Source organism: Sturnira hondurensis, unplaced genomic scaffold (genome assembly GCF_014824575.4).
Source record: "Sturnira hondurensis isolate 20B ecotype Veracruz unplaced genomic scaffold, ASM1482457v3 Scaffold0009229, whole genome shotgun sequence".
Classification (NCBI taxonomy): domain Eukaryota; kingdom Metazoa; phylum Chordata; class Mammalia; order Chiroptera; family Phyllostomidae; genus Sturnira; species Sturnira hondurensis.
Genome location: NW_028081860.1, coordinates 130,004 through 148,105, shown reverse-complemented (window position 1 = coordinate 148,105; position 18,102 = coordinate 130,004). Strand labels below are relative to the sequence as shown.

Genomic DNA, 18,102 nt, shown 5'->3' with positions numbered 1-18,102 from the left:
CACCAAGACCCTGTGCAGTCTCTTTCCCGGCTCTGTTCCAGGCCTGCCTTTCCCTGCCCTGATCGTCGTCTCTACCGACATGTGCCGTGTGCCCAAGTGGGAGGCACGGAGAGCTGTCCACACTAGCCCTGCTCTCAGGGGTGCTCCTCTAGTGGGGAGCAAATGAGTCCCGCCAGCCTCTTGTGGCTGGTGACAAAGGGATGTCCAGGTGAGGCAGAACTTGTGACTTTGGAGCTGTATCCGAGGGACCAGGAAGAATCGGGTCCTCAGAAAGGGGGTGGGTGGAAAAGCCTCCATAGTCGGAAAGGGCTGCGTCGGGGTCAGGCCATCAGCGGGATGGGCTGGAGACCTATGGGGCTGGTGACCTCCATGGCTTGTCTGGATGCAGATTGGCTTGGGGTGGGGGAGAGGAGGGGAGGCCTTGGGTGGGCAAGCGTGTGGTTCTGGCAGAGGCTGATGGGTCCTTTTGCTCTTTAGGAGAATCACTCTGGCTGCCCCCAGGAGGGAATGTAGGGGGCAAGTGTGGAGCCTGGAGTTCAGGTGGGAACTGTCAGGGAGTCAGGATGAAACAGGCGGCCTCAGCAGTGACTGCAGTTAGCCTGAGATGGGAGACATTTGGTCCTGTGTCCTTACGCTAGAAAAGAGCTGGTAGGGTGGGGTGGGCATAAATGCGGGCAGGAGGGCAGGGGCGCCTTTCCTGCAGGGACCAGTGGAGGTGAGGGGAGGGAGGAGAACGAGGTCTGGGGGTGCCTAATGACCCTTTTTTTCCTCAGGAGCAGAAGTCACAGCCATGGGCTGAGGAGAAGGCTGTGTAGACTCCAGGGGGAGGAAGGGGCTGAGAAATTGGTCTTTTTCTAAAAAGACAGATTTTATTTCCAGGTGCAATTCTTCAGCAAGCAAATAAATATAATGAGGGGGAGGGGGAAGGATTGCTATAAATTAGAAAAAAGCCTGGGGCGGGGAGGAAGGGTAGGAGGGGGAGAGGTTGCAGGGAATTCCCCCCTACTCTGCCAGCCCCTCTTCTGTCGCTGGCTGGGTCCAGGGGTCATAAGGCACTGTGGTGGTGGGTCCTGCTCATTGCTCTCCAAGCTGGCGGGCCTCAGGTTCCCACTGCGGACTGAGTTTCATAGGTCAGTCACTTTGTTCTCCACCAGAGCAGCAATCTGCTGCAGGCGGCAGGCCAGCTGCATCTTCTGGCCGACAGGGTCCTCCTCCAAGGCATTGATGATCTGCCAGGGCAGAGGAGGGTCCCCTGCATGAGCCCCCAGCCCTCTGCCCACTGGCCCAGTGCCACCCAGCCCTGCTTCTATCTCAGCAGCGGCTGGGGGATCCATCGAGGACTGCCCCTGGCCTCCCTGGGGAATCTAGACAGAAGCCAAGACCCTGCCCAACCTGGGTCCTTCCTCCCCTCTGTTTGCAGCGGTGGGCCTGGCCACCTCCTCCACCCCCAGAGAGGTGCTCCTACCCCTGGGGAACCCGAGTCTCACCTGGTCATAATACCTGTGGATGTGTTTGTAGAGTTCTTGCAGAGCTTCCAGACAGTGGGGAGCAGAGGTGTGATTCTGGGGGCAGCACATTGAGGGGCTGAGGCCCCAGCCTGGGCTTCAAGCCTCAAGCCTCAAGCCTCCCCCTTCTACCCTATCTCCCAAATGTGGAGAGGTGTACCCCTGGGCCATGCCTCACCCCTGAGAGCTCAGCCAGAGCTGAATTCATTTCCTGGTAGCTTGCCGGAGAGCTCTGGCGAATGTCAGAGTAGTATCTGCAGGAGGGGACGCAGTTACAGGTGGCCAGCTTCCACCCCCAGCCGTGACGCCCTGACACCTACCTCTCCACCATCTGCTTGTAGCGAGGGATCTCTCGGGCATAGAGCAGTTTGTTCACTGGGGAATCCTGCTCCGGGTAGGGGTTGGTGTTAGTGGGGAGGTGCAGGAGCTCTGGCCCTGTCGCCCTGACTGTACCACCAGTGCCCCTTCCCCCTGGCCCTCATTATGTGTCATTTCCCCCAGCCCCACTGTCGGCTCTGCCCCCAACCCCCATGGGTCCCCCCACAAGCCTGTTCTCCCTAACCTCCTGGCTGCCATCACAGCCGGCTCTGCTCTCACCCGGCCCACTTTATGCTCTGAGACAGTGCAGGAGTCGATGAAAGTCTGGGCAATGACGGCAAGGATGGCGTCCACGTTGTCTGACACCCGTACGTCAAAGATGAGCTGTGGGTTCTTCAGCGTGTTCACCCAGAACCGCAACAGCAGGCTGGAGATACAGGCCGCCGTGGGTATGAAGCACGGCTAGTCTAGCGCACACCGTCAGCCTAGGCCCCAGCCATGAGTTCCACGGGGAGCTGTTCTGTGAGTTTGCACTGGGCGGGGTGGTGGCCAGAAACCCAGATGATACTTCCAAGCCTGGGTTCCTATTCAGGTCCTGCTGCCCTCACCATGGCAATGCCCTTGTTCCTCTGGGCCTTCATGTCCCATCTGCACGGGGATGGGGGCAACAGGCAAGATACCTGTTAGTTTTCCAGATGTGCAAGGTCTCTGGGTCCTCGATGCCATGCTTCTCCGCCAGCTCGTCCAGGAAGTCAAACAGGTACTTGACAGCAATGGGCACAGGCCGGTTCACGCTGAGGATGGCCTGGAAGGTGTCATCCACAAACTTCTGCAGCGTACCCTAGAAGGAAGGTGAGTGGGCTCTATCAGTGGGCATGGGGCTGCCCCACAGTCTCTCAGGGCCGTGTCTTCTCCCCAGCTCAATCAGGGGCCCCTTGGTGAGCCTTCCTGTCACATGGCTCCCCTGGGGCCCAGATCCCTAGCTGCACCGACCTTCATGGAGAGTAGGCGGGTGAGGTAGATTTCCGGGATGGCTTTGGCCCGTGCCCGCTCCCGCTCCCGTTCCCGCAGGCTGCTGCGCCGTACCTTGGCCCCTTCTGGCTCCTCGGTGCCTTTCACCAGGTGCCAGAGGCGGACCCCACCCTCCTCGCCGTCCTCCAGCATGGGGATGTCTGAGGACACACATGCCAGCCTCAGTCCCATGCTCATGCTGCCCGCCCACCCCACTTGGCAGCATGGTGCAGGGCAGGAGGGGCCCAGAAAACAGAGGATAGTGATGTGGAAAGGAGGGTGGAAGCCCAGGGGCTCGCTCAGTTCAACACCGCATGCCACTGGAGCTCCCTGACCAGGACACACCACTGCCCTCATCTACCCCAGGCCCTTGGCTCAGCCTGGAGGTTCAGCTGGCCTGCTGGCAAGGTATGAGGAGACCCAGGTGATGGCATGACCAGGACCCCTGCCTGCCCGCCTCAAGTTCCTGGGGGCAGATAGGCACGACTAGGTTTTGGGACTCACTGTCCCCGGAGTGGCAGCTCTGGGCCAGGCTCTGGCAGACAGCACCTCCGTTGTGCATCTGGGGGATAAGTCCCACTGTGGCCCCATCTGGGACCTGGAGGGGAGGGGAGCAGAGGCTGGGGTCCTTCTCTGGCTGATCCAGGGGTGGGAAGGCCTGCTCCCCAGCCTGCGCCAACCCCAAACCTTGTAGTGCTGCAGAGTGTTGAGTCTCTTCCAATGATTCTGAATCACCGAGGTCAGGTCCTCATCTGACAGGGTTAGGTGACCAGCCAGGCCCGAGCGCCATTCTGGAGGGACCCAGGGAAGCCAATCAGCCTGCAGCCCATTCCCCGAGTCTGCCATTCAGAGCAAGGCAGAGTCGAGCCTGTACAGGTGGAACAGACCCAAGAGGGGAGGGCAAGCAGGCTCTCTCACCAAGGTCTAGGGCGTGCACAGAGGGCCTCTGGGAGAAGGGGGTACCCTTGTAGACTTGGTCCAGCACCTTCTCCTTGACCTGGGTGATGGTGTCTGTGTCGAGCACCCGGGCGGGCACACGCTGCACTGCGCTGCTCCCTGCAGCCCCACCAGCCCCAGGGCCCACCAGCACCATCAGTGTTAGGGGCCGGAACTCCACATCCTCCCGAAGCAGGCGACTGTCATTCAGAGTCCTTTTTGCCTTGCCTGTTATGGCATCCACAGGACCTTTATCCACCTGGTACTGGATGGCCCGGAGGAGCATATACAGGGGTTCACCAGCCACCTCCTGCAACCATTAGGATGGGTCAGCATTGACCAGGGCATTGGCGGGCTGTGCAAGGCTCAGAGGGCTTGGTGGGTGTGGGGAGGGTCATCCAGCTGCACAGAGTAAGGGCGGGCAATGACAGCTGGCCTCTGCCTCACACCCAGCCCAGGGGAAAACAGTTCAAAGCCCTTCCCTTTTCCCCCACCGCCCCCATTGGTGTGCCCTTACACCCGGAGGCCCCTGGGAGAATTTGGGTGCAGGTTAATGAGGCCACAGGCAGCAGTCCCTCATTGGAGCAAGGGCAGAAGGTGCCATCCAGGGCTCCTCTCACCCTCAGGAAGGTGTAGAGACAGATGGACAGCCAGTTAGTGAGCAGCTTCTCCACCATGGTCTCTGTTCTGTAGGGAGCAGGCCTGAGATTAGAGATGGGTGCCACAAGGCCACCCTGTCCCTGGGCTGAGACGGGCAACAGAGGCGAGGCAGAGCTTTTCCACCTTGTCGGCCCTTTGTGCTACGTCTCTGGCGAGGATGCCTGTCTACTTCCATAGCAGTGGCTTCCATCCTAACCTGCCTCCTGGGGGTTCTTGGCCCTGCCCACCCCAGGACAGAGCAAGGTAGTGAGCAGCTCAGGAGGGAGCCACCACCCCTGCTGCCAGGACCAAGGTCAGGCCAAAGCCAACCTTCGAAGCATGAGCTTGGGGTTCTTGTGCACATAATGGGCAGCCAAGTCACCAAGCAGCGTCCTCATGATGTCCGTCAGGTACTCGAGCTTGCTGTGCAGTGCCAGGGACAGCAGTGAAGCCACGTGGCAGCGGTCCCGCTGGGAGAAGCTGGGCTGCTCCTCCAGTGTGTGGATGAGCTAGGCGGTGGAGGGGGGGGCTGGTGCTCACTCTGGGAAGCGCCGTGCCCCATGGGTCCTCCAACCCTTGTGGCTATACCTACCACCCAGCCCAGCCTGTGCCCAGCTCCCACCTCTTTGCCCTCCCTTCCCTGAGACCCCCTGCCCGCCTGTGTGGCCCTCACTGTGAGGAGAAAAAGCTTGCTATTGAGCAGATTGGAGAGCTGCGTGAGGCCCTGGCGCACAGGGGCACGGTGGCCTTCTTCCCCAGGCCCTTCGAACACAGGCTGCAGCGGGCAGCCACCGTGCCCTGGAAAGAAGACGCGCTCAGTGTACGTGTGGTAGTCCAGGAAAGGGATCCCGCTGGCTTCCAGGTCGCTGCTGAGGTCAGTCATCTCGGTCATCAGGTCTGCAGACCAGGAACCAGCAAGGTGTGGGCTTAGGCCCCAGTGGGCCCTCTGCCCGCCTCCCCACGGCCTCCTCCCCACCTGTAAACTCCTTGCGGCACTGGTCGCCCACGCCAATCTCCAAGTTCTCCAGCTGCACCAGAACCTTCTGATAGTCACGTAAGGCCTGCTTGCTCTTGTGCCTGCAGCCCAGGGACTAGGTGTTAACCTCAGACCCAGGCCTGCCTGGGCCAAGGCCATGAAGTCAGGATGGCTGCCTGCTTGGAGGCCTGCCATGCAGTGCCCTTTCCAAGTGAAGAGGGAAGTTTGTGCAGGTGCGCGCACGATCGGGAGGGCCCCTCACCTGTACATGAGAGTGAGGAGGAGCACAGCGGCGATCAGCACGGCAGCACCCATGCCCAGGCCTATCTGGGCCTTCACGGGGAATGCAGAGGGCACGGGTTCAGCCTCATATTGGACGGGGCCAAGAGTCAGGCGCAGGTTGCCCATCTGCACCTGGTGGGGGGCAAGGCTCCTGAGCACGGGCCGTCAGTGCTCCATTTGGCCATCTACCTCTGCACCCAGGGCCCAGCCTTACCACAAACTGCGGCAGTGTGCTGGAGCCATTGGCAGGCTGTGGGACTCGCGGGGGTGGCTCACAGTACAGGTGGGTGAGCGTGAGTGTCTTCACCAGGCACTCGCTGTCACCAATGTGCACGCGCACCTCCTCCTTGCTGATCCCCAGGTTGAGGCCCTCACCCTAGGAGACGGACCAGGGGCCTGAGCCAGGCTACCCAGCCTGAGCCCACAGCCCCTGCACAGCAGTGGTGGCAGAAGCCCTCACCTCCACATCCAGGACATTGCCCGGCTTGAGGCGGGCAGGCCCCTTGTAGCTGAGGGGGACCAGCCGGGGATTGGGTTGATACAGGAAGTCCTGTCCCCCACTGGCATTGGCAAAGTCCACGTGCACATTGTCAAGGGTGAAGAAGACCCGCTGGGGGTGTGCCCCATCTGGCACCGCGGGGCTCTGGCACAGGAGGAGGCTGGAGGAGTTGATGGAGCAGACGGTGGAGCACTGTGAGGAAGTCAGGGCCAAGAGGAAGTGGGGTGAGCTGATGCTTTCCTGCTCATCCCCAGGGATGTGGTGGCCTTCCCTGCCCCCCTCCCTGGGCATGGCCCCGTAGCAGCCATGATGACTGAGGGTGGAGGCTCACCTGCAGCAAGCCTCCCTCAAGCCAGACACAAGCCTGGGGAGCTACAGCACGGGCCCCACAGCTCCTCCTCAGGTCCCGGGAAAGGGACCCCGCAGCCTGCACCTCAGCCGTGGTCTCCAGCCACACGGACAGTAGGGGCCACCGCACCACATCTAGATCCTTGCCCCTGACTCGGATAAGCCGCCCGCCCCTGTGCCAGGATAGTAGTCAGCAGGGGTGGGAGTGATGGGCAGCCCAGCTCAGCCCCGTCTCCCCACCTCTGGGCATCCCGGGCAGGGCACACAGGTTGCCCCAGCAGAGCAGGGTCTCACCCTCGGAAGCTGACGCTGGGCTCTGCCGCCAGGAGCTGGGGGTCGGCAGTATAGCGGAAAGGGCTGGCCAGCAGTGTGCGCTGGGCATGGCCAAAGACCACACGAACCACAGCTTCTCCTGGGCTGGCCTGGGGCATGGTGTGGCACACAATGGCCTCGGGACACACTGGCTCCTGGCTGCAGCGGGGAGGGGTCTGGCATCTTGGGCTGCAGCTTCAGCCTGGCCACCCGACAAGAGCCCTGCTTTGCCTCCCTCTAGAGCAGAGCCCACCAGGGGTGGTCACAGTGGCCATTTCTCTTGGACTTTCATGGGGACCTTGGGGAGCCCTGAGTCCAACCCTTCTGCTGTATATAAGAGGACACTGAGGCCCGGAAGGAGCATCTCCAGCTGACAGCAGCCAGGCTGGAATGTAGGAGGAAGAGAGACATACTCACATAGGACAGGACTGGCTGCCCACAAAGGCACTGACATTGCCTCCTGTCTGGAGGTGCCGCCCATGGATGGTGAGCTGGGTGCCCCCTGCCTGGGGACCCCACTGGGGGCTCAGGCTCAGCAGGATAGGGTCCTGGGGGACAGGGCAGGTTGGGGCAGGCAGGGCAGCCCAGCCTGGTACTTCCTTACCTCAGCTCCAGCCCCCAAGGCTGTGAGGTGCTGGCCCAACCACACCCACCTTCTGGAAGCCCTATTGCTCAGCTTCTATAGCCCCACAGTTCTCCTCTTGCCCTGCCCACCGGGGTGGGGGCTCTTCTCTCCTTACCATGTCTGCTCCCCCAAGGCCCCCTCTGCCATTGCCTGCACTTCCCAGCCGCCACCCCTAAATGCTAAACTATGAGATCCAATTGCTCCTTGGGGTGCTGTATGTGCCAAGCAGATGCTAACCTAATGCTAACCCGCCCCTGACCCGCACTGCTCTTGCCCTGGGCTCCTTGGTCCCCCAAATGTCCCCAGGAGGCACCTAAGGCTCAGGCTAGCACCTGAAGGCCTCCCTGCTCTCCCCCATCCCTGTATCCACAGGCAGCCGGGCCCGAAGCAAGTCCCAACAGCTCCGAGTCCCAGACTGGCCCGCCCACCTTCTGCCCTCATTACTTCTGCCACCTGCTTCCCTCCTGGACAGCTGCTGCCAGCATTGTCCCCACTGCGTCGCCACTGCTCCCAGCCGGTCCTTCACTCAGACCATGTAGCTTCCCTACTGGACATGCAGCAATACTTCTGGCTACTCTTAGGTCAAGTTTGAAATCCTCATCTAGTTGTCCGTGCCTTTCTGCCCTTCCCTCTTACTATCCTTCTGCGTGGGGTCCATCCCAGGGTGGGCACTGACCTGGTAGGTGAAGTGCTGAGTTGAGATGCCTGGTGGCCGACTGTTAATGGCCACTTGGATTGGCCCCGTGGTGCCATTGGGGGCAGGAGATGTCACACACACAATCCTGAGGAACAGAGGCCTGGTAGTTGCTCAGGGCCCCTGTGGGCTGGGCCCATCCCTGGCTGGAGCTCTGGGCCACCTGCCAGCCACTGCCTGGAGCCTGCCCCTTCCACCCTGCTCCCTGGCAGCTCCCCTCTCCTCCTCCCTTGGCACATCTGACCCAGGCCCACATTTCTTGGCTGTAAGCCTCCCTTCTTTCTGGGTGGCCAGTCCCTGAGGGCCTCACCGGGCAGAGGTGCGGTAGAGAGAGGGGTCAGGGCTGCACGGCTGGCCAGCCACGCTCACGGCATCCTGCACGTCGGCAAAGTCCCGGCCCAGGTTGGAGCCCAGAATGGTGAGGGCCAAGCCACCCTCAGGGGGGCCAGTCAGGGGCTCAATCTGCAGCAGGGAAGGGTGGCCGTGGGATCCCCAAAGCCACACCTGCTCTGCAGTGAGGAGTGCCTGGCTAGCTGGGCAGACTGAGGCAAAGCTCCTCTGACCTGGGAGAGGCTAGGATAGTGAGGGACAAGGGAGATGGGGCTAGGGGTGAGGGAGGGGACGGGAGACTGGGCCACAGGGGAGGAGTGTGGGGCGGAGGCCAGGGCGGGGGCTGGGGGGGCTCACGCTGTCAATGCTGGGCGTTGGACACAACAGCTCCACAGCCCCAGGTGGGCACAGTGGCCCATAGAGGCAGGCAGGCTGGCCGTGGCTGCACCACAGGCAGCCCAGGCTCCTGTTGGCTGCCTGGCAGTGGCTACAGTCAGGGTGGCCCACGGCACAGTCGTACAGCGTCACTAGGGAAGGTCAGGCAGCACACTGAGGCACCTCCCCTTTGCCTCACACCCTGACTTGCCTGCCCTGCCGCCCCCAAGCTCACCATGAAGAGTACGGGCATTGTCCAGCCGCTGGCCCTCACCCCGGGTGACGTAGATGGGCACTGGGAGCTCCCGCTGGGCCATGGAGGGGTGGAACTGTGGATAGAGGGTGGGTTACGTCTAGCCCAACTCAAGACACCCCTAACCCCTGCCTCCTCCGGGATGCTCCTTCCAGAATGGGTGCCATTGTTCAGTGCCCACATCTCCCACCAGATTGCAGGCATGGGGCAGAGGTTGTGAGCATCATGTTCCTGCTGCAAAGAGCAGGCCTCATGACAATGGAATGTGGAGGGTGAGCGTCTGAAGGCCTGGGACGAGCTTGGAAGGCAAGGGGGTTTCGGGTATGTGGGGGCTGCAGAAGGCGCCCAGTGGCAGGTGAGGTTGTGGGGCTACCACTCACCTGCTGAGCCTGGCAGTAGATGAGGCCTGCACCCCCGGCCATCTCCTCCAGGGAGGCCGGCAGCCTCTGCAGTTCTCCAGGCAGCTCCAGCCAGCAGTGGTAGGAGGCCGGCAGACCCTGGGTGTGGACATCGTCAGGACCCTGACAGGACCGTGGGCATTGTCAGCCTCTCCCCACCCCATTCCCATCCCCCGTCCACCAGACCGCTCACTTGGAAATGCTGAAGGTTCCGAACTCGCAGGGCCAAATGGCTCTCCCAGCCCACAGGCACCAGGTGGGGACTTGCCAGGCCCTCAACCTGAGGACAAAACCCTGGGCCATGCACCTGGACGTCCACCTGGGGAAAGAATATCTGTTAGCCCTCTAGGCAAGGCATAGGGCAGGGTGGATCTGCAGCGGCCGTGAAGGCTGGCTGCTGGGCGAGCAGAGGCCCCGGACTCAGACCTCTAGTCATGGGGTGTTGAGCACCGAAAGGAGCCCAGCCGGCAGGGCCCACCCACCTCCTGGGTGCTATAGATGGTCCTCTCGCCCTCTGGGCAATGCTCTCCGTACACACAGCGGCTGCTCTGGGGGCACCAGTGGCATCGCCAGAGGCTGCCCACACAAGCACGGCACCTGGAGGGACAGGGGGCTGCTCAGGCTGGGCACTATCTGAGGTTGCCACGCTTACCCAGCAGCCAGGACCAGCACTCACGGGGCAGCCACCTCCAAGGCCTGGACAGCACTGCAGTCGTAGAAGGAGAAGTTGGTGGCAGCTACAGCCACGTCCTCAAACATCAGGGCCAGGGATAATGTGATGTGGTCTAAGAGGGGATGGTGGTGGTAGAGTGTGTCATGTGGCTCCTGCCCCTCCAGCTGCTGCCCCAGGCACCCTCCCCAGGGACCCCTCACCTGTGCCTGGAGGGTTAAGTGGCAGCTGGTCTTCCGGAGGGGTGACACAGGCCACGTGGGGACCTTCCACATGAGCCAAGCTATCGTAGTCTCCAAAGGCGCAATGGAAGTATTCATCCATGGCCAGAGTGGGCAGCCGGGGGACAGACAAGGTGACCTGAGGCACATGCAAGGAAAGCAGAGCAAACAAGGGCTTCTCGGGGGGACCAAGTCACCAAGGGAGATGGGACCAGAGTAAAGTGACTAGGAATGCAGGCTGCAGGAGAGGAGGATGGGGCGGCCTGAGGGCACTCCCACAGGCAGGTGGTGGCATTACACTCACCTGTCCCTGCTCCTGGCGGGGGTGGTGGGTTGGCAGCAAGCTCTGGACATGCAGGCAGTGGCTGTCCTCCTCATAGCTCCAAAGCCACTGGTTGGGCTGGGCTGCCTTCCCGCATTGGCCTTTGCGGGTACACCTGCGGTTAGGGGCCCAGTGGGTCATTGTGTGGGTCTCAGGCTCCTTGGATGACTGGCAGCAAGGGGGTGGGAAGGATGGCCCAGCTGGAGGGCAATAAGCAGGGGAATGAAAAGGACTGTGCTGCCAGAGGAAGGGGTCAAGCACAAAGGGCTTTGTGGCCAATGCATGGGCTTCGGCCTTGACGGTGAGTAAGAGGGGGCCGTGCTGGGGAGGGAAGGTATGCACAACTGACTTAGGTGCCATAGAGATTCCTGCAACTGCCGTGTGGAGCATGGGCTGGAGGGGACACCTGGGAGACGTGACAGAGGCCTGGCCCCGGGTAGGACTAGAAGAATGAGAAGTAAACAGGTTTGGCAGTCGTGAGAAGGGGCTGCTGACCAGATTCCTGGTTGCGTGGAATGGGGCGGCATGGGGGAACTCAGCAGCGGCACCAAGTATTTACCACAGGGAGCCAAACTGGCCTCCTGGCATGCCCAGAGCTGCTTCCAGGTGTGGCCTCCTGCACTAGGCAGGTCGGCCCAAACCGGGGCGCAGGCCCTGCACTCACCTGCCCTGGAGGATGCACCAGCCACACAGCGGGTCCTGGGCCTGGAGGCAGCTGGTGCAGTCAGGGAACTCGTGGCAGGCTGCCACAGGTACCTGGTCCACCTGGATGGGCAGCAGGGACAGAAGCAGTGGGTGTGGGGACCCAGGCCTCATGTTCCCATCCCCCTGGGACAGCCCTCACCTGCTGGGCAGTCAGAACATAGAGGTGGCTGCTGCTGCTGTCTACCAGCAGGTCTGGGCTGATGGCTGAGCCTGGAGGCCCCACTTGCTGGGAGTGGTACACCTGGCTTTGGGAGCCATTGAGAAAGACCTGGGGGATGAAAAGGACAGGGCTGGGCCAGCCCGCCAAGCCAAGGCCCACTCTCAAGATGGCCTCAGGCCAACTGTTCAGGGCATGTGCTGCTTCCTGGCTGGGGATCCCAGGCCGTCCGTGCAGGGTGGGGAAGGCCCGCGGGCACCGAGCCTGCCCACGCTGCCTCCTCCATTCAGTATCACCCAGCTGGGGTGGCGGGGACACCCTGGGTGAGACTGTTGGGCACCAGGAGTGGGAAGGCAGCTGTGGGGAAACAAGCAGGTGACGAGAAGGCAAGAGTTTGCCTTTGAGAGACTTCTGGGGGCAGGCTGGCTCTGAGGACCAGGAACTGCCCATCCAGCCACCATACCACCCTCTTCCACCGTGGCTGTCCGCTCCCATTTATTGGCTGGAGAAGTTGGAGCTGTCTGGCAGGCTCCTGGATTGTCATCCTAAGCCATGCCTTTGGGAGCCAGACGACAAGCAGGTGGCGCCCAGCCAGGACACAAGCCAAGAAGAGACGAGGTACCTGGGGCTTGGGCCTAGCCTGGCAGTGCTGAGACCACAGGGCCCGGGAGGCTGCTGCTACGGCAGCCCCCTTCTTCTGTCAGGGCCTCACCTTATGCAGCTGGCCCTGGGTGTCCCCCAGGAAGGCTACCATGTGCCCATCTGCTTGTAGGGCTGCGATGGCGCTGATGGGCTGCCTGAACTGCAGCAGAGGCCAGGCCTCCAGGGGCTGGCGACCAGCGATAGGGCTGGGGGTGTGTTCATCGCCACAGGGGTACGACTCGGGGGAGTCCTAGACAGGCAGGGAGGGGAGAATCAATTCTCAGAAGAGGCAGGTGGTACCTTTCCCAGGCCCAGAGTTAGTCAGAGGACAGCCAGGCAACCGGCGAGAAGAGAGCGAGGCAGAATGGAGAGCGGGGCCAGGGAGCCCCATGGCAAGATAAGCTTACACTGCAGAGAGCAAGAAAGAACAGCTAGGAGACCTGGAGACCAAGCTGGCCCCTTCTTGACATCCTCTAACCAAGACGTTATGGTTAATTGTCACATGAGAGTGTCCAGCTGCCTACGGCCCGGGACTACATGTGGCAGCCCCTGCCCTGGGCTGTGAGATGCCGCAGGACCACAAGGGACAGGGAAAGAGTCAGGCAAGGCCGGATGAGGCAGCCAGCAAAGGCAGCCAGAGCTGCTGCCAAAAGACAGGGGGCATAGCCTGAGGTGAGAAGGCAAGTGTGGGGCCTGGGTGCAGCCACTCACAGGGGGCAGGGTGACGCAGCGTGAAGTGACACCATACTCCACGGTGGCTTCCTCTGTGCCGCTGGGGCCCCGGCCACCTGCAGTGTAGCAAAGGCGCCGGGCCTGCTCCATGGTCCCGTCCAGCTCTGCCAGGGGAAAGGCGCACAGGGCCGCCTGTGCCCCCCTCGGGCCTGCAGCAAATGCCCCCAGCAAGGTGCCCGGGGCGAGGAAGGCAGCTTGGATGAGGCCCTGGCCGTGGCAGTTGAGGGGCACCTCCACATAGGAGTAAAGATTGGCGTCCCCCAGGCAGACCCGGGCAATGTAGGAGCGGTACTCGGCCTGTGCCCGGGCCCCACGGCGGCGGAAGACGAAGTAGGCAAAGCGAGTGTTGGCGAAGGCCGCCACGTAGCTGTTGTTGTAGTCCGAGAAGTCTCCCACCACAAGGCGGCCCAGGCCCTCGCTGGAGAAGGGCTGTGGCCCAGCCAGTTGGCGGACAGTCAGGGGTGGTACCCCTCCTGACAGCTTGCCCGCCAGGCCTCTGGCCACCAGCAGGAGGTCCCGGCCTGGTGCAGGCACCACCAGGCCCACTGTGGCCACTCCTGGAGCATTGGCAGCCACAAACTGCCCATCGCCAGGGTCCTCGGCCTGGTACAGCAGCTTGGACACATCCTCAAGGGGCCGCTTCTCGCACACACCCTGCCGCACTTGCCCGCAGGCCACCAGCTCCTGGGTCCGGCTGTTCACGAGCAGTAGCTGGTTGGCATTGTCAGTAAGCTGGGCCTGTGGGCACTCAGCTGGGTCACGGAAAGGCACACAGTCGGGACTGTCGAAGACAGGGCCGGTGACAGCCATAGCCTGGAGCTGTAAATCGAGGCTGAGCTGGAAGAGGCGGTTCACCGCACCCACGTAGAGTGTGCCCTGGCCGGGCGCCAGTGCCAAATGGTTGAAGGTAGTGTTGAGTGCAGAGAAGTGATGGGCCTGACTCAGGGGCAGCGGTGGGCACAGCAGCAACAGCAGGAGTAGTAGGTGGGAGCCGAGAGGAGACCAGGGAGCCATCACAAGGTCCTGGGAGAGAGCCGAGCACCTGAGGCCCAGTGGGAGGAAGCGCTGCCTCCCCACCCCTAGCCAGCACGAGTGAGGGCAGTGAGGGGAACCGAGGAAGAAGGGGCGAGGAAAGCACCACAGGCAGAGAAGAACTGAGAAGAGAGACAGAGATAAAAAAGGGGGGAGGAGAAAAGGACAGAGAGGCAGAGAGAAGGAGGCAGAAAGCAGGAACAGAGAAAGATAGAGGGCAGAGAGGGGCAGAGTGGCAAAGAAAGAGCAGAGAGACAGAGAGAGGGAGAGACGCAGGGGTCAGAGAGCGAGGAGGACAGAAAGAGGGACAGAGACTACCCAACGGATGGGGCTGGTGGGCACATGCGTGCAGAAGGAAAGAATTTCTTTCATTTTCTACTTTATAGGCATTTGGATTGTTGAAGGGGGGCAGATCCTGAAAAGTCTCAAGGACAGAAGGACGCAGCGACAGCCGGGGCAGTGACAAAGACAGGAAAGACCATGGAGAGGAGGAGAGCAGAGCAGGGCAGAAGACGTGGTGATGAGGAGAGAGGAGGGGAGGCAGCGGGGTGGGAAGCACCCAGACAACAGAGAAAAGGAGCAGGAGCACGGAGAAAGAAGAGAACGTGAGCCCTGGCTACAGTGGCTCAGCAGATTGAGCGCCAGCCTACGAACCAAAAGGTCACCAGTTCGATTCCCTGTCAGGGCAGAGGCCTGGGTTTTGGGCCAGGCCCCCAGTAGGGGGAGGCAACCACACGTTGATGCTTCTCTCCCTCTCTTTCTCCTTCCCTTCCCCTCTCTTAAAAATAAGTAAATATTTTTTAAAGAAGAGGATATGAGAGAAGGAAAGCTGGTGGAAGCCACATCATGGGGGGGGGGAGGGTCCTGTGCCCGCAACGGAGATGAGAAAAGGCACAGGGACAAGGGGCACGAAGGTCAGGCAGACAGGGGAGAGTTAACTGGCCCTGGGCAGCCAGGGCAGCAGCAAAGAGGAACCCTCACCAGTGGGGAGAGGAAGTGTTGAAGAGAGGAGAAAGAGCCAGGGAGAAACTGAGGCAGTCAGAGGAATGCAGGCTGAGACACGGCTGGACACTGCCCCAGCTTGCCCCAAAGGTGTCAGGGAGGGTGGAGGGCTAGCCAGGGACAAGGAGAAGAGGGTCATACCACAGAGGGCTGTGAGGGTCCCAGACTCAGCTGGGGGGTGGTGAGGCAGGGGTTGTGGAAGAGCTGGGAGCCAGTCTGAGGGGAGGAGGAGGGAGGGCACCAAGAGACAACACAGGTACAGGAGGTCTGTCCCCCTGCTCCATGGGCCCCAGCTGCCAGGGTCCACTGGGGCCTGGCACCAAGAGTGTGGATATGGAGTAGGAGGGAGAGAAAAGAGGGGAGTGAGAAGAAGACAGCCAGGAAGAGAGCTTGACAGAGGAGAGGGCAGTCGGGGAGGAAGGGTGGAAAGCTCGAAGGGAGTCCTACCCAGAGAAGGCATAGGCACGGCCCCCACCAATTTGGAACCATTTGGAACCCAGTCTGGAGGTGTCTCCCAGGGGGCTGGTGGGGGCTTGAGTGTGAGCCCTGCTTCCCAGCAGGGGGACCCAACAACCCCAGCTGGCCTGCTAGGTGACAAGGCGAGAGAGACAAAGAAAGAGATGCCAACAGGGCAGAACCCCCAGACCTTGGTGGACTCTTGTTCCTCCCTCCTCCTGCCCTCAATCCCAGAGCCACAGAGAAGGGGCCAGAAGCTGGGTTTTAAGCTGAGCCAGGATCCCGCACAACTGGGCGTGTGGGCCCAGCAGGCCCACGGTCACTCAGTGCCCCACAGCCTGCCAGCAGAGGCACATGCCTGGGCTCCCAGGCCTGCTAGTTGGGCAGAGGCCCTTATCTTGGTAACGCAGACAGGAAGGTCAGGCCTGGCTCAGAGACAGGGCCATTTCCTCTAGACCTGGGATATCACTGGCAGTGTCTGTGGCGTTGGGGGGACAGGGTAGAGAGACGCTGTGGCCAGGAGGTGCAGCACATTGAAGCCCCATGCCCAGGTTCCCCTGTGCTATTTTACCTGCCCTGCTCCACCCCAGGGCATCTCCAGGGACTCAGGACCCAGGCACTCACCAGTGAGAAGGGGAACAGCAGAGGGAAGCACACCTCCTCACTTCAGCTGCCCCAGGCCAGTGAGTGGTGACAGGCACAAGACTGCTGTGGGGGGCATTGCCCTGAGTGGGAGGGAGACGGTTGAGGCTCAGCCCCATTCACATTGGCCCTGGGGGACGGGACGAGGAGGCTGGAGGGGGGCAAGGGCCTAGTGGCCGGGCTCCACCACAGCTGGCAGCTTTGTCAATAGTGGCCGGGCCAAGGCAGCCCTGCCTCCAACTCAACAATGTCCCCTCTGTCCAGAGGCCAGGGACCCACTATCTGGTACTCTCCCCCCATCCTGGCTGTTCTGTCCAAGGAGCTCCCTGCCACTCTCCGCCCTCAGAGAGACACCCCCTGGGATCTGGGGACAAAGGGACAGGGTTTCCTCCAGCCAGAAAAATGAGACCCACACAGCCAGCCCCACCCCTCTGGTGTCAGCCAGCGAGCTCCTCCTTGTGAATGGCGCAGGGGAGGCCACAGAGCCCCCACAGGAGGGTCAGAGCACTGAGTCCCTGCAATGCCAGACTCAGCCTCTGTCGTCTTGGTGCCTGGCTGAAGTGCCAGTCCTGGCCCTCAATGCCTGCCTTTGTCCACACTGGGGGCAGGGGAGACGCTGACAAAGGCAGCCCGTCCAGGAGACTTTCTCCCCAACACCCCCGCCCCTTTGGCCCAGAATAAGACTGGCCAGAGAGCAAGCAATAGGGCTGTCCCCATCCAGCCCCACCTCTGGGGACTGGCAACGTTGTGCCAGATACATCCTGGTGGTAGTGGACAGTGCTGGCAGAGGATGCACAGAAGGGGGTGAGGGGTATGGCCCACAGGAACCCAACCCTCAGCTTCGGGTGCGGCAACTGGTTACTGGCTGTGCCCCTCCCCCTCCCCTTCCCCCAGGGAAACACCATCCCAGGAAGGGCCTAGACCCATCCTCCATGCATGGGGTTGGGAAAAGACTGTTGGCGACTGGCTCCCTTGCCTCCCTCACCGAGTACCATCTGCACACCGAGCCAGCAGACTAGTGTTTTGGATCGTGGCTCTGGGACAGGTGCGCTCAGGTGGGAGTCCCTGCCTTCCGTGCGCAGCGGTAGCAGCAGCAGCAGCAGCAGCAGCAGCAGCAGCAGCAGGGCTTGCTGCCACCTGGCTGGGCCAGTTGAGTGGCTGTGGGGGCAGGGAACTAGGCGGGCCACCTCCCTACCCTGTTCCCTGCCCTTGGCAAAGCCAGTTCTCCCATTTGGGCGCAGAAGTTCTGGGTCCTACCTCTCAGCTCCAGGGCCACCCCCTGGGGGGCACTGTGCAACCAGGCACCAGGAAGTATCACAGGGCTGGGGCTGGCCCCCAAGGCCTTGGCCAGATCAGAACTAGTTGGTCCTGTGGACCCTTGGCTTCTCCCAGGTCCCAGCACATCCTGAGGTGTTGCCCCCCAATCCAGAGGCCCCTGTACCCCTTACCTCACCAGCCCTGGTTCCTGCCTACCTGGGTGGGCTGCTAGCAGGGACTGAGGAGCAGCTGGAGGTGCCAGAAGTACGTCTCTGTGGAGTCTCGGCCTCTCTCCCCACAATGCAATCGTGCCCAACCCGACTCATCCTGGCGGGCCGCAGCCCAGCCCCTCCCCGCCCTCCCTTTTGCCTGAGGAAGCAGGGCAGGGTGCTGCTGCCCTCTGCCGGCCTTGGTGGGCACGGCAGAGGGCAGGTTGTGGGCACCTGAGTGGAGCAGGTGAGAGCAGGGCGGTGCCCTCCTATCGGGTGGTTAGGGAAACATTTCATAGCTTTCCATGAAGTGCCTACTGGTGCTGTTCAGAGACAGAGTCCACTTCCCCTTGCCTCAAAAGTCTTCTGGCTCTGGCTGGGTAGCTCAGTTCCTGATACTTCAAGGTTACAGGTTCAATCCCCAGTCAGGGTGTGTACAAGAATCAACCAATGACCCAGCTGCTGTAGCTCAGTGGATTGAGCACAGGCCTGCGAACCAAAGGATCGTGGTTCGATTCCCAGTCAGGGCACATGTCTGAGTTGGGGGCCAGTTC

General features: G+C 61.7%; 1 protein-coding gene across 2 annotated transcripts; it reads right to left on the bottom strand.

Moving 5' to 3' along the window:
- Window positions 1-421: 421 nt before the first annotated feature.
- Window positions 422-17,663, bottom strand: PLXNB3 (plexin B3). 2 transcript variants are annotated; one of them, XM_037056915.1, is made up of 36 exons: window positions 17,556-17,663; window positions 16,065-16,165; window positions 12,930-13,973; window positions 12,289-12,468; window positions 11,559-11,687; window positions 11,379-11,479; window positions 10,697-10,829; window positions 10,375-10,531; window positions 10,178-10,286; window positions 9,984-10,098; window positions 9,695-9,820; window positions 9,484-9,624; window positions 9,086-9,179; window positions 8,833-9,002; window positions 8,456-8,607; window positions 8,128-8,233; window positions 7,244-7,374; window positions 6,809-6,985; window positions 6,498-6,687; window positions 6,128-6,358; window positions 5,882-6,043; window positions 5,648-5,799; window positions 5,386-5,486; window positions 5,083-5,306; window positions 4,740-4,918; window positions 4,391-4,457; window positions 3,753-4,080; window positions 3,522-3,625; window positions 3,339-3,432; window positions 2,817-2,995; window positions 2,504-2,664; window positions 2,103-2,250; window positions 1,826-1,890; window positions 1,684-1,759; window positions 1,488-1,562; window positions 422-1,229 (listed from the first exon to the last, which is right to left on the bottom strand). In XM_037056915.1, the coding sequence occupies exons 3-36, from the start codon at window positions 13,962-13,964 to the stop codon at window positions 1,125-1,127; spliced, it is 5,697 nt and encodes a 1,898-aa protein (XP_036912810.1). In that variant the 5' UTR covers window positions 13,965-13,973; window positions 16,065-16,165; window positions 17,556-17,663; the 3' UTR covers window positions 422-1,124. The 2 variants fall into 2 exon arrangements, with proteins under 2 accessions (XP_036912810.1, XP_036912811.1); XM_037056916.1 differs by having other exon boundaries at window positions 9,484-9,600.
- Between the last annotated feature and the right edge of the window lie 439 nt (window positions 17,664-18,102).